The sequence below is a fragment of the Procambarus clarkii genome, chromosome 27 (genome assembly GCF_040958095.1).
Source record: "Procambarus clarkii isolate CNS0578487 chromosome 27, FALCON_Pclarkii_2.0, whole genome shotgun sequence".
Lineage (NCBI taxonomy): Eukaryota > Metazoa > Arthropoda > Malacostraca > Decapoda > Cambaridae > Procambarus > Procambarus clarkii.
Window position 1 is genome coordinate 7,617,690 of NC_091176.1, and position 14,776 is coordinate 7,632,465.

General features: G+C 51.9%; 1 protein-coding gene across 1 annotated transcript in view; it reads left to right on the top strand.

Moving 5' to 3' along the window:
- Positions 1 to 14,776, top strand: part of LOC123762720 (protein GPR107) — a 158,114-nt gene that overhangs the window by 123,794 nt on the left and 19,544 nt on the right. The window contains exon 12 of the mRNA XM_045749433.2: positions 835 to 976. Within this exon, the coding sequence (XP_045605389.2) occupies positions 835 to 976 (142 nt within the window). The remainder of the gene's footprint in view (positions 1 to 834; positions 977 to 14,776) is intronic.

Consider the following 14,776-nt stretch of genomic DNA (forward strand, 5'->3'; position numbering starts at 1 on the left):
TTAAGTGAGAAGGTGGTGGAGGCCAAGACCGTCAGTAGTTTCAAAGCGTTATATGACAAAGAGTGCTGGGAAGACGGGACACCACGAGCGTAGCTCTCATCCTGTAACTACACTTAGGTAATTACACTTAGGTAATTACACACACACACACACACACACACACACACACACACACACACACACACACACACACATATACTAAAGAAGTTGTTCATGACTTTTGTTAGGCCAAAGCTAGAATATGCAGCTGTTGTGTGGTGCCCATATCTTAAGAAGCACATCAACAAACTGGAAAAGGTGCAAAGACATGCTACTAAGTGGCTCCCAGAACTGAAGGGCAAGAGCTACGAGGAGAGGTTAGAAGCATTAAATATGCCAAAACTAGAAGACAGAAGAAAAAGAGGTGATATGATCACTACGTACAAAATAGTAACAGGAATTGATAAAATCGACAGGGAAGACTTCCTGAGACCTGGAACTTCAAGAACAAGAGGCCATAGATTTAAACTAGCTAAACACAGATGCCGAAGAAATATAAGAAAATTCACCTTCGCAAATAGAGTGGTAGACGGTTGGAACAAGTTAAGTGAGAAGGTGGTGGAGGCCAAGACCGTCAGTAGTTTCAAAGCGTTATATGACAAAGAGTGCTGGGAAGACGGGACACCACGAGCGTAGCTCTCATCCTGTAACTACACTTAGGTAATTACTTAGGTAATTACACACACACACACACACACACATTACTGTATAAGAATTTTTTATTATTTATTTTTCAATAGTTCAGTAAAAAATCTGCAAATTAACAAAGTTAACAAGAAATTTGTACTATAACAGGTCAATTCGTCATCTGCAAGAGGCCTCCCAGACTGATGGCAAGGCTGCTTTGAACCTTAAGAAGTTGAAGCTTTTCCGTCATTTCTACATAATGATTGTCTGCTACATATACTTTACACGGATCATTGTCTATCTACTGAAGGTCAGTTGTTCTAGTTGTATAAAGGAGTATTGCCATATTTTGTATGCTTCACGAAATATTTTATAAATACAAAAATTCTGTGTTGAGCCCCATTGGTTCCCTGAAGCTATCTTACTGATCAAGTGCCATACTACTTGATTGTCATCAGTCGCAGAGTTCTTGTACCGCCTACTGGGGACCACAAGCCACAACCTGGCCTCCCTTCAAAGAAGCACAGGGAGCAATGGCCTACAAACACTTTACATTTAATGTACTGTAAGTCATCTTGCCATTGACCAGGGAAGAGGCACCCTGAAAGGTAGACAAGTCAAAGGGAGGGGGAGCCGGGCCACCACAAGTCAGTTCTTGACTGATGTTAGAGGTGCCTAGTAGTTGCTGTTGCTCTGGCTCTGTGTTTCCATTTTCTGTGGTGTATTTGCCCTTGCAGTGGTGTTATAAATGGAGGTGTGCATTTATCATGCAGTTTTTGAGAACTAGTGCTGCATGCGCCTAGGACCTCCTTCCCTAGGGGCTCCGTAAGTACTGTCCATGCGCGGTCAGGGTTCTCTTCTTTGAGACATTCGGAATTCACTCCCCCATTAGAAGACTTCCTCACTTGTGGTTCAAAGCCCCCGACGCACCCCTTGGGGGTACGTCAGGGGCTTTGAACCTTGTGTCTTGCCCTGGGTTTGGGGAGTGTTTATTGACTGGTGGGGTGCACTGTGGTTATCGCAGCCTGATATTCAGCTATCACACTACGAGCCAAACTTTCTCTCCGACTGCTTGTTTGCTGTTGTGGAGTTTCAGGCGGTTTTCTTGTACTTATACGTTTATCGGTTGGGTTATTTCACCTGTTTTGGCAGAGGAGTTCTGCTTTTCACCTCTTTAGGCTATGCCTAGGGTGAGGTAGTGGTCCTCCTTTGTTGCCCCTGAGGCTTTACTGTGGCTGCTTGTAGTCAGACTGCCTGCACCGACAGGGTTTACCGGCTTAGCTAGTCCCAGTGCATGGGCTTTCTGTAGGGCTCATTCACCCTACAGGCCCTGATGGAGGGCCTATTTGGAGGGCTAGGAGGGTGGAAGGCCCTACAGGCCCTGTCTAGGGTGGCAATCATCCATTCTGCCTCCGCCATGCTGCCTGTTGGGTCGAGGACACCTATGACCCGAAGTCTTGTGGGACTTGTTCCCAGCTTGTGCTCCAATCCACCCATCCCTCTTCTGATACAGTATATGGGATTAGGCAGCAGCTGCGTTGCATACGCATTTCTCAGTGTTGCAATGCGCCAGGTTGCGTACCTGTTTGGAAACCCTGGAGTGCGCCGCTTGATTTAGGGACTCTAGTTTGAGGCCGTTGGTCGCATCATCCTTGGTTCAGTCTGCGCCCCGTCTTCCTTCCCAGGTGGGCATGGTACGCCCTTTCCCTTTTCCCTGCTGCCGGCTCCCAAATATTTAGGGGTTTCAAAGTTGGGGTGAGGTTTAGCTCGGAAGGCTCCAGGGAATCCCCCTTCCGATGCAGGTAATTACCTAAGTGTAGTTACAGGATGAGAGCTATGCTCGCGGTGTCCCATCTTCCCAGTACTCTTTGTCATATAAAACTTTGAAATTATTGACGGTTTTGGTCTCCCACCTTCTCACTTAACTTGTTCCAACCATCTACCACTCTGCGAAAGTTAATTTTCTCATATTTCTTTGGCAGCTTTGTTTCGTTAGTTTAAATCTATGACCTCTTGTTCATAAAGTTCCAGGTCCTCAGGAATTCTTCCCTATCAATTTTATCGATTCTCATTACTATTTTGTACGTAGTGATCATATCGCCTCTTTCTTCAATCTTCTAGTTTTGGCATATTTAATGCCCCTAACCTCTTGAACAAATCCACAAGAGCCGTGACGAGGATTCGAACCTACATCCAAGATTTCTGTGTGTAATGAAGTAAGGACAAGAGGTAGAACGGCCTATTGACATAGCTCAAGTGCATGGGGGAGTTGTGGAAAACCCTGGTTTGTCTCTCGGAGAGGGTGTAGGATCCAAGTAAGTTCAGTAGAACTTCTGGTTTCAGCTCTTTTTACCATGTCGTAGCTCAGTCGATTAAGGCAGTGTCTAGGATGCTCTCGGACCTAGGTTCAAATCCTCGTCATGGCCCTTGTGGATTTGTTCATTTGATGTATCACGCTATTGGGATTTCTCTGTGTGCTCTGTGTGCACCATACAACAGCGGCATATTCCCACTTTGGTCTAACAAAAGTGAAAATTTCTTGAGTATTTCACCATCCATGTATTTAAAAGCAATTCTGAAGTTAGAAAGTGTAGCATAGGCTCCTCGCACAACGTTCTTTATGTGGTCTTTAGGTAATAGTTTTCTATCTAGAATTGCCCCTAGATCTCTTTCTTTATCAGAATTCTTTAAAGATTTCTCATGTAATTTACAGTGGTACCTCGGAATGCGATTGTCCCTGTATGCGAGATTTTCGGAAGGCGAGGTGTATTTACTCCAAAAATTTGTCTCGGAAGGCGATGGTTACTTCGGGAGTCGAGTTTGAACGCGAGTTTGTTGATACGCGTACAGCCGACCTAGCGCGTGGTCGTTCGGCGATCGTCGCCCCTCTGCCCCTCAGTTCACCATTGTCTCGCGCGCAGTGACTACCCCCACATCAATTCTTGTCGTGAATTTTCAGTGTTTTGTTGGATTTTTGGTGATTTGTCTATACAATTTGTTATTATATATCTCACCATGAGTCCCAAGAAAGCCAGTGGTAAGGATAAAGGCCAGAAAGCTCATGTGAGGATGACAATAGAGCAGAAACAAGAGATCATTCGAAAGCATGAGAACGGTACACGTGTTGTTGATCTTTGTAGGCAGTACAACAAAGCGACATCAACAATATGCACTATACTTAAGAAGAAAGATAAGATTATGAGTGCTAATGTGGCAAAAGGAGTAAGAACATTAACGACACAAAGACCACAAATACTTGAAGAAGTGGAAAAGTTGTTATTAATTTGGATACACGACAAGGAGTTGAGGGGTGATAGTGTTTCGGAGGCCATTATTTCTGAGAAAGCCAGGGTGTTGCACGAAGACCTTCTAAAGAAGACCCCTGCAACGAGTGATGCAGATAAGAAAGAGTTTAAGGCAAGCAGGGGCTGGTTTGAAAAATTTAGAAAGAGAAGTGGTATCCATAGTGTTACAAGGCATGGGGAGGCAGCCAGCTCAGACAAACCAGCCGCTGGACGATTTATTGACGAATTTAAAGAGTTTGCAGAGGCTGAGGGATACCTACCGCAACAAGTGTTTAATTGTGACGAAACAGGACTGTTTTGGAAAAGAATGCCTAAGAGGACATATATTACCAAGGAGGAAAAATCCTTGCCTGGACACAAGCCTATGAAAGATAGGTTTACGCTTGTGCTGTGTTCAAATGCGAGTGGCGATTTAAAAATTAAACCCTTGCTAGTGTATCATTCTGAAAATCCAAGGGTTTTCAAACAGTATAATGTGCAGAAAACCCGTTTGTCTGTGATGTGGAAGTCTAATAAAAAAGCATGGGTGACTAGGCTTATTTTTTCGGAGTGGGTGAATGAAGTGCTGTGCCCTGCCATAGAAAAATATCTGCAGGAGAAACAATTGCCACTCAGAGCCGTGCTTCTCCTTGACAATGCTCCTGCTCATCCTCCAGGCTTGGAAGATGATTTGATGCCTCAATGCAATAAATTCCTCACAGTTAAATTCCTTCCTCCTAACACCACTCCTCTAATTCAGCCTATGGACCAGAAAATCATAGCGAATTTTAAGAAACTGTATGAAAGGGCACTTTTCCGGAAATGTTTTGAAGTGACTGAAGCCACAAACCTCACCCTCAAAGAGTTCTGGAGAGAGCATTTTAACATTTTTAGTGCTTTAAAACTCGTTGACAAAGCCTGGCAAGAAGTGACTCAAAGAACCCTGATCTCTGGCTGGAGAAAATTGTGGCCTGAAGGTGTGAGAGAACTAGACTTTGAGGGGTTTGAGCCTATAAATGATGCGCCTATTGTTGAGGAAATTGTTAGTCTAGGCCAGAAAATGGGCTTGGAATTGGATGGTGATGATGTGGAGGAGTTGGTGGAAGAACACAACGAAGAACTGACCACCGAAGAACTCCTAGCCCTTCAACAGGAACAGGAAGCCAACACAGCAGCGAATGATTCTGCAGTGGAGGAGGAGGTGGTGGCAACAGCACCAGCGAATGTCCCTTCTGCAGTAATGAGGAAGGTGTGTCAGATGTGGGAAGAGATTCAAACAACTATTGAACACACTCACCCAGACAAAACTGTAGTAGGCCGTTGTCTTAATCTTTTCAATGACACTGTGATGCCTTACTACAGAGAGAGCTTGCGAAGAAGGGAAAAGCAAGCTTTCATGGACAAATATTTGGTGAAGAAATCGAGCAGTGAACCTCAACCAGGACCTAGTGGCACTCAGGTTAAACGTCCCAGGGAGAGCACACCAGAAAGGTCCTCACTGCCTGATGTGATTATGGAAGGGGACTCCCCTTCCAAACAGTAACTCCTCTCCTCCTCCCCCCTCCTCACCATCTTCCATACGCCTACAGCACTCGACAGTAAGGTAAGTAATAACTGGAACATAGTTTTGTAGGTTTATTTAGATGAATTAGGTAAATTAGGTATAAAAATTTAGTTTGATGTGGGGTTTTTGGGGTAGTCAGGAACGGATTAATTCATTTCCCTTTATTTCTTATGGGGAAATTAACTTCGGAATGCGAGTTTTCGGAAGGCGAGGCGTCTCCAGGAACGGATTAAAATCGTATTCTGAGGTATGCCTGTATAGGTTGTGTGGGGGGGGGTGTCTATGTTCTATTCCACATTCCATAACATGGCATTTATTCACATTAAATTCCAATTGCCAAGTGGTGCTCCATACACTTATTTTGGCCAGGTCTTCTTGAAGGGCATGACAATCATCTAAGTATCTTATCTTTCCTATTATCTTAGCATCATCAGCAAACATGTTCATGTAATTGTGTATTCCATCTGGTAGAACGTTTATATAGAGATTGAACATCACTGGTGCAAGAACTGAACCCTGTGGTACTCCACTTGTGACATTTCTCCAGTCCGATACATTGCCTCTGATTATTGCCCTCATTTTTTTCAGTTAGAAAATTTTTCATCCGTGTTAGAAGCCTACCTGGAGCCTGGTGGTAAGGCTACCTACCAATAGCCCTGGAGCTTATCAGGCTAATGTACTTCATATTAGACCGGGACATTAGCTATGGAGTTCAGACCTACCAGGGACCAGAACCTAGCCCCTTCAAAGAGGTTTCAGGGAGCAATGGCCCTGGGAAACCTCCTAGAAGTTGGGGTTTTCCTTATCTGCCATTGACCGGGGTTCGGCGCCCAGAAAGGTAGGAATAACAAAACAAACCCCACATAGTAAGAAACTAAAACAAAAACCGAACAGAGAGGTAGAAACTCCCTACAATCCCAAGGAAACAAGTAAAAATCAACCTTTACTGCCGTGCCGCACGTCTGCGCAGCCCTCCCCTCCACGAGAGGGGGAGGGGGTGCCCTGGACCTCACCGCGTTGGCTGCCTAGCACCAGTTCATAAGCTAATGTCTACCAAGACAGACGCTTCTCTGGCCTCAAATTCCTGGGCGGTGTTTGCCTTGTGTGGCATTCTCTGCTGTCTTGGTGTGGTGTGTGGTGGCCAGGAATACCTCATCAGTGCCGGGGCTGCATGCACTTAGGGGCTTCCATCCCTAAGTGCCCTGTGAGTACTGCCCCTGCATGTCAGGGTTATCTCCCCTGGGGCGTTCAGGAACCACTCCCGTTGGGGTTCTTGCTGCTCGGCATTTGCCTCGCCCTTGGGGCCAGCTGGGGCTTGGGGACCTTGTTTGACCCTGGGTAGGGAGTGGTGGTGTGCTGGTTAGGGCGTCAAGGTGTTGCGCGTCCTGCCACCTAAGCGGCAACTGGTTGCCATTGCCTCTGGGGTCAGTGTACTTTTGTGAGTTTTTTCTTTTGTTTTGCTTTTGTTTGCCTGATAGGGGATTCTGCCTAGTTGGACTATAGTTCCCCCCTGATACTGTTTTGGTGGTCCTCTGCTAGGTCCCCATGCTTGTACATGTCACAGGGGTTTTAGTGTTATCATCTACCCCTTGCTTGTTTAGGATTTTAACTGGTTAGCAACACCTTGCCCGGGCTTCCCGTAGTTGTTACCCTACGGGCCCTGGAAACCCCTGTCGGGGCTCAGTGGACCTATGGATGCGTCTCCCAAGCTCCAGCCTGCCTTGTGCGAGTCTGAAGGTTGCAGTGTGCCCTTGTCTCAGGGTGACAGTCACCTGTTTTGCCTCCGTCATGCTGCCGGTTGGGTCAACGACACCTTTGACCCGAAGTCTTGCGAGTCGTGTTTTCTGCTTGTGCTCCAGTTTTATTCTGATGATGTTTCTGTTAGGGTACAGGCAGCATCTGTGTTGCATGTTAGATTTAGGTTACTGCAATGCCCTAAGTTGGGTTCCCACCCAGATACCCCGAGGCTGCCCCGCTTTGGTTTTAGGGACCAGGACCTGGGGGCGTTAGTTGCTTCAACTTTGGCTCCTTCCGCGCTCCCTGGTCCTTCCCCTGTGGTTCATCCTGGACCCCTCTCCCCCTTCCCCCTTGTGTCCAGCTCCCAAATGTCTGAGGGTTTCGGATTCGGCACAGGATTTAGTTGGTGATGAGGCTCAGGCGGCTTCTGGGGCTGTCCCATTTGGGTCGGAGACGGAGGCATTTGAGCCGGTTCCTTCTGCCAAGGCTTCTGGGTTCCACCAGCAGGCCCCCTTCTTGTCTGCCTTTCCCCTGGACTCTGCCTTTTCTTCAGAGGCAGAGGGTTTGGAGGACAGCTCTGCCCCGGGTCCCAACGTGGGGGATCTTGGGGCTGGGGAGGAGTCGACCTGGAGCCTTGGGCCCCCTTTGACCCCGCTTGGGTGCTTTTGCCTTCCTTGTGGGGCTTATTGTTGCAGGGGGAGGGGTTTTCTTATCTTACCTGCGCAGCTCCCCCCTCCCCGGGAGGGGGAAGAGGGAGCCCCAGACCCCCCACGCCGGCTACCCACACCTCAGTTCTTGAGGCTGATGCTATAGGCGATGGTCGTGTGCTCTGGCTCCGGTGTCGCTACTGCACTGTGCTTTGCGTATGGTGTTTGTTTTGTGGGTGCGAGAGCCAGTAGTTATCTTCAGTATTCGGGCTGCATGCGCCTAGGGCTGCCTTCCCTAGGTGCCCTGTAAGTACTGCCCTTGGGGCATGGGGCCACCTTCCACAGGCTCCTCGAGGTCTGCCTCTGCTGGTCCGTTTTACCTTTCGGTTTTTCGGCTGCCTGTTGGGCTCTTGGGTGTTCTGTTCTCCCTTGTTACCGGCAGGTAAGAGGCAGTTTGCACTGGTAGGGGCGCAGGGTGCTGCTCAGCTTGTATTCCCGACATAGCGGCCGGCTCTGTTCCTTGGGGTTCGCTGTACTCTTGCGGGGTTTTGTTTTTCATTTTGTTTTTGCCTGGTGGGGGTTCTGTCGTTTTATTCAGTTTGTTTTTGCCCTTCCACTGTTCTCCTCGGTGGCGCCCCCTGCTAGGTCCCCGTGAATGTACACGTCCCTGGGGTACAGCTATAGAAGTTCGCTTGGTAGTTTTGGGCGCCGGTCAGCAGCGTCCTGCCTGGGACTACCTGAGCACGGGTCCTCTTAAAGTAAACGCTCAGGACCCTGGGAATCCCCTAGGGGGCGCGTGGGTCCGATGGATGTGACCCCGGAGTCCCTGCTCGCTGTGTGCGAGTTTGAGGGTTACTCGGTCCCCTTGTCTCAGGGTGACCCTCATATTTTTTGCCTCTGCCCTGCTGCCTGTTGGATCGGTGATACTTTCGACCCTGAGTCCTGTGAGTGTTGCTGCTTGCTTGTGACTCAATTTACCCAATCCTCTGATGATTCTCTTCGGGTACAGGCGGAGCGTGCGTTGCAGTCTAGATTTCGTCTGTTGCAACGTGCTCGGTTGGTTGCTCACCCGGATGCCCCGGGGCTGCCCCGCTTTGCTTTTCGAGACCTGGACTTGGGGGTGGGGGTCGCTTCGATCCTGGTTTAGTCCGCACCTCCTCGTCCTTCTCCTTCTGTTCGTTCTGGTCACCCCCCCCCCCCCCCTGCTTCCGGCCCCGAAGTGTCTGAGGGTTTCGGGGTCGGAGCAGGGGTTACTTGATCTTGAGACTTGAGCAGCTTTGGGGGGTGCCCCTTCCGGGGGGGGGGGGGGCAGAGGCATTCAAGTCTTGTCTCCCGGCCGAAGCTTCTGGGTCTGACCAGTGGGGGCCCCCCTTCCTCCAGCTTTTCCGGCTGCTCCGTCCTTGTCTTGTGGGGTCGGGGCTTGGGGAGAAGACTCGGCCTCAGGTCCTATGGTGAAGGACCTCGAGGCTGGGGAGGGGCTGACTTGGGGGCCTTGGGCCCTGCTGGACCCCGTCTGGGTTTTTCTTCCCTCTGAGCGGGGCTTATTGTTACAAGGAGTGGGGTTTTCTTTTCCCCCCTCTGCGTACGAGTTGGATTTGGTGTCGGCCCCTCCCCGGGTTCGGTTCCGTGTTCCCCCGGGTACGTGGGTTCCGTCCTTCCGGAGGTTTTCGGCTTATCGCATCCAACCTGGTGTGGTGCGAGCGGCCTTTGCAGCTTACCTCCTGCGTGACCCGGATTATGCCTCGGAAATGGATCCGTCCGAATTCAGGTTTGGGACTTTGTTCCCTTTCTGGCTCCGTTACGAGGTTCCGGAGTCGTCCTGGCTAGCAGACTGCCCCTTGTTTGTTCTGGATTCCTGGCATTCCTTCTGTCGTTCCCGCACGCTGGAGTGGCGGGAAGCTTCCACGGTGCTTCAGGTTTTCCTGGGGGCGAGCTTGAGTACCTGAATGAGTGCTTGTTTGCCCCTGTCCTTCCCCGCGATGTGGGCATTATTCAGCTCCATGTGCAGGTTCCCACCCTTTCGGCGGCGCTCGTTGCGGAGGACTTGCACGCCCGGGGCCTTTTGGCTTCGGCATTGGGATTCTTTTCCCTCCTGGAGCTGTCCTCGGATTGGCTCGTGGAGGATGTGAGGACGCTTTGGTCCGTTCCGAGGTCCGGCACCTTGTCCTCGGCTGTGCGTTCGTCGGCTGCCTTGTTTAAGCTGTTCACGCCGATTTTGCAGGATGCGGTTTCCCTGTTTTATGCTTCCCGTCTCATGTATCGACAGACGGTGCTGGGTTCCTCCGTGGAATCTGCTTGGGCTTAGGCTCTTAGGCGTTCTTCACCTTTTTGTCCTCTTCTGTTTGAGGAGTCGGCCGTGGCGCAGATTATTCAGGCTGCGTCGGCGGCTTGTCGTCCGATGTCGGACTTGTTGGTTTTCCGGGGGTCCCGGGGTCGGTCTTCCCGGAACGGTCGTGCCAGGGCTTGGGGTTCCTCTCGTCGTGGTAGGCCTCTGGTGTCAGGTTTGGGTTCGGGTTCGGGTTCGGCTCCTCCTGCGGACCCTCCCTCGTCTGGTCGGGGCTATGTTCGCTCTGTGTGGGGTTCTGGGTCTCGTAAGGGTCGCCGGCCCTTTCGCGGTTTGCCCCATTGACGGGGCGATGGGGTTGCGGCTTGCACTGTTCGCCCGCGCCTGGTCCCACGATTCGTGGGCCTTTCGGGTCATGTCTCGCGGCCTGCGGTGGCGTTGGGTGGCCCCACCCCCCTTGGGGTGTCGGGGCTGGCAGGGCAGGTTTCTTTCCCTGCGCTCTGTCGAGTCGTCTTGGAGTGGGTACACTTAGGCGTCGTCAAAACGATGTCGTCCCTCAGATGGGTTTCCCGTCTGTTTCCGGTTCCGAAACGGGACTGCGCGGACCTGCGGTTCATTCTGGACTTGTCCCGTCTGAACCCCTGGGTTCATTGCCCCTCCTTTCGGATGACTACGCTGTCTCAGGTTCGGCTCTTGGAGCCGGGCGCTTGGATGGTGTCCCTGGACCTCCGGGACGCTTATTGGCATGTCCCGATTCATCCACGGTTCAGGGACTGGCTTGGTTTTGTTGTGGGGCATCTGAGTTACTGCTTTCGTTGTCTCCCGTTCGGGTTGAACCTGGCACCTCACGTGTTCACGCGCCTTACACGGGTTGTGGTGGCTCGTTTGCGTCTCCTAGGTGTTCGGGTGTTGGCCTACCTCGACGACTGGCTGGTTTGGGCTCCCAGCCGGTCAGCTTGCTTGCTAGCCAGGGATTTGGTTCTTTCCCAGCTTGCCGGGTTTAGGTTCTTGGTGAACTGGAGGAAGTCCCATCTGGTTCCTTCTTACGTTCGGACTTGGCTGGGTATCGTTTGGGACTCTCGAACCGCCTCCTTGTCTCTCCCTCCAGAGTCTCTCCTGCGGCTGCGGTCCCGCCTTTGTCTGTTTCTGGTGGGCCCTCGGGTCACCCGGCGGTTGCTCAAAGGGCTGTCTTCGCGATGGTGGTCTACCCACCGGGTCGGGTTTGGCTTCCGCCTCTCGTGATCGCAGAGTTCGACCCCCGGGGGCCTTGCGTCGGTTGCTGTGTCACCGGCTTCCTCTTCGGGTTTTTCGAGGTCCAGTGCCTTGGCACCTACCCGAGCCCTAGCTCAATGTGTACACGGATGCGTCGTCTCTCGGCTGGGGTTTTGTGACCAGTGCTCACCAGGCCGGTTAGGGGCGTTGGGATCCGTCCTTCCATCGTGCTCACAGCACGGTGCGGGAGTTCGCGGCAGTGTGGTTTGCTCTGGGGAGGATTTGGGTGGCCCGCGGATCGACGATTCGGCTCCATTCGGACTGCTCTCCGGTGGTTCATTGCCTGAACTGCGGGGGTTCGATGCGGTCCTTGTGCTTTGGGGTTGGTCGCTACGGGTGACTCATCTGCTGAGTTCTTGGGGTTTGGCTCTCCTGGCGGTTCATGTACAGGGCGTGTCCAACGTCTTGGCCGACGCCCTGTCTCGCTTCGATCCCCTCTCCACAGAGTGGACGGTCGACGACGAGTCCTTCCATTGGCTTTGCCAGACGTTCGGGCTCCCCAAGGTGGACCTCTTCGCGTCGGCGTGGTCGCGACGTCTTCCCATTTATGCGGCGCCCTTCCCCGATTGCGAGGCCGTCGGGGTCGATGCCTTTCGGCTAGACTGGTCGAGGTGGGGGTTCCTGTACCTCTTTTCCCCAGTTCGGCTCTTGCTCCAGGTCCTGACTCGCTTAGAGACTTACCAGGGGAGAGTTGTCCTTCTGGCCCCTTGGTGGCCGGCCCAGCCTTGGTTTCAGGCGCTGGTTGCTTGGTGTCCGAACCCGAGGGTTTTCCCGCGGCTCCGCCTCTTTCAGCAGATCGGGCCGGTATGTCACGTGGCTGGTTCGATCTTCTCCTCGAGTCTTCGCGTATGGGTTTTTTTATTCGAGTCTATCACCATCTCTATGGTGATCAGGTGGCCTCCTTGTTGGTGTCCCACCTGAGGGCTTCTTCTCGGCGGCAGTATGAAGTTTCCTGGCGGTCCTTCTGTTTTTTTTGCGTCTTCGTCGTGTTAGTTCCTTGTCTGTTCGGGTGGTCTTGTCCTTCCTCTCGTGGTTGTTTCTGAACCGTCATCTTATGACAGTTCTTATGACGGTTCTTATGACGGTTGTTTCTGAACCGTCATCCTAACACTGTCGCCTCGTATCGTGCAGCGCTGGCAGAGCCGCTTCAGCTTGCCTTCGGTATCGATGTTACGTCTACGCCGTTTTGCAAGCTGTCTCTTGCATTGTTTCACCTCCGGCCTGCTGATGCGCCGCCTGAGCCGTCCTGGTCTTTGGACAGAGTGCTTGCTTTCATTTCGTCTCCTTGTTTCGTTGTGGCCCCTTCAGTCCAGGATTGTTTTTCCAAGGCACTTTTCTTGTTGGCTTTGGCCTCTGGGGGTCGGGTAGGGGAGCTTCATGCTCTCCTCCGGTGCAGGGATTTTTGCTCTTTTGGTCGTGGTGATTGTTTTGTTCGCTTGCAGCCGTCTCCTTCTTTTCTGGCGAAGAATGAGACTGCTGCATTCCAGAGGGGTCCATGGGTGGTTGATGCTTGGTTGATCAGGCCGGGGATGCATCATGTTTTGTGTCTAGTTGCGGCGCTTCGCCGTTATTTGCGCGCCACGGCCTCTGTGTCCGGGGACGCACTGTGGGTTGATTCAGTTTCCCTTCTTCCCTGTTCGCGGGTTCGGGTCTCCCAGGTCGTCCGCAGGGTTATTAAGTCCAGCCAGCCTGCGGTCTATCCCCGTGCCCATGACGTTTGTAAGTTCGCGGCTCTTGCTGCCGTCTTTGGGAATATGTCTTGGTCTGATATTTGGGCGCGGGGATTTTGGCAGTGGAACAGGGTCCTAGCTGCTCGTTACCTTGTGAATGTCCCTGGGCCCCGTCGGGCCTGTGTTGCTTTGGGTCGGCGGTTGCAGCCAGTTGTCTCGGCTTCGAGTTGAGGAGTGAGCGACGACCGCCTCCCGGGTAAGTTCCTAGGTCTCTAGTTTTCCGTCTGTGGGTAGTAAGCTCCGGGGAGCCGACGGGGCTCCCCCCAGAAAACCATCGTTGACTGTAATGAAATGCCATTTTCTGGGTGAGTCCCGGAGGCTCCCCGGCATCCCTCCCTCCCTCCCTCCGGTCGGCGTTTTTTTCACGTTTTTGACATCCAGCCTCAAGAACTGAGGTGTGGGTAGCAGGCGTGGAGAGTCTGGGGCTCCCCCTTCCCCCTCCCGGGGAGGTGGGAGCTGCGCAGACAGCGGCGCGGCGGCGTGTGACGTCACACTAGTTTGCTTGTTTTCTTTTTGGGAGTTCTATCCACTAGTTCGGCTTTTGGTAGCAATTTTAACCAGAATAGGGGTTTGTTTTGAGGTGCTTACCTTTCTGGGTGCCTGTTCCGATCAATGGCAGACTTAGAATGCTTCCAACCACATGGGGGCTTCTATAGGCCATTGCTCCCCTTGTCTCTCTGAGGAGGCCCGGTTCTGGCCGTGGTCCCCAGTAGGCCTAAGAACTCCATACACATCACTGATGCAAAAGTCTGACATTAGCATATCAGCCTGGTATAGCTCCGGGGTGCCTCCGGGACTCGCCCAGAAAATGGCGTTTCATTACATTCTTCGTCATTTGATGCCTAATACTGTCACCTCGTGTACTCCTCGCCTCATCTAATACGTGTGCAGCGCTGGCGGAGCCGCTCCAGCTCGCAGTCAGGGTGGACGTCACATCCGTCCCATTCCGTAAGCTTTCTCGTGCTATATTTCACCTCCAGCCTGCTCATGCGCCGCCTGAGACGTCCTGGTCCCTGGACAGGGTGCTCTCTTATCTTTACTTGCCTCGGTTTGTGGTAACCCCTTTGGTCCAGGATTGTTTTTCCAAGGCCCTGTTTTTGTTGACAGTGGCCTCTGGGGGATGAGTAGGGGAGCTTTGTGCTCTCCTCCAGCGCAGGGGTTTCTGCTCCTTTGGTCCTGGGGGTAGGTTTGTACGTTTGCAGTCTTCTCCGTCTTTTCTGGCGAAGAGCAAGACAGCTGCTTTCCGGAGGGTCCCTTGGATCATTGATACTTGGCTGGTTCGGCCGGGGGTGCATCGTGTGTTGTGTCCGGTTGCTCCCTTCACCGTTACCTGCGTGCCTCAGCTGGTGTGGCTGGGGATGCGCTTTGGGTTGATCTGATTTCCTTTGTCCCTGTTCCAGGGCTCAAGTCTCCCAGGTTGTCCACAGGATTATTAATATTAAGTCTAGCCAGCCTGCAGTCTATCCTAGTGCCCATGACGGTCGGAAGTTTGCAGCTTTGGCTGCCGTGTTCAGTAACATGTCTTGTGCTCATATTCAGGCTTGTGGATTTTGAAGATCGAATAAGGTCCTGGCCACCCATTATTTGGTGAA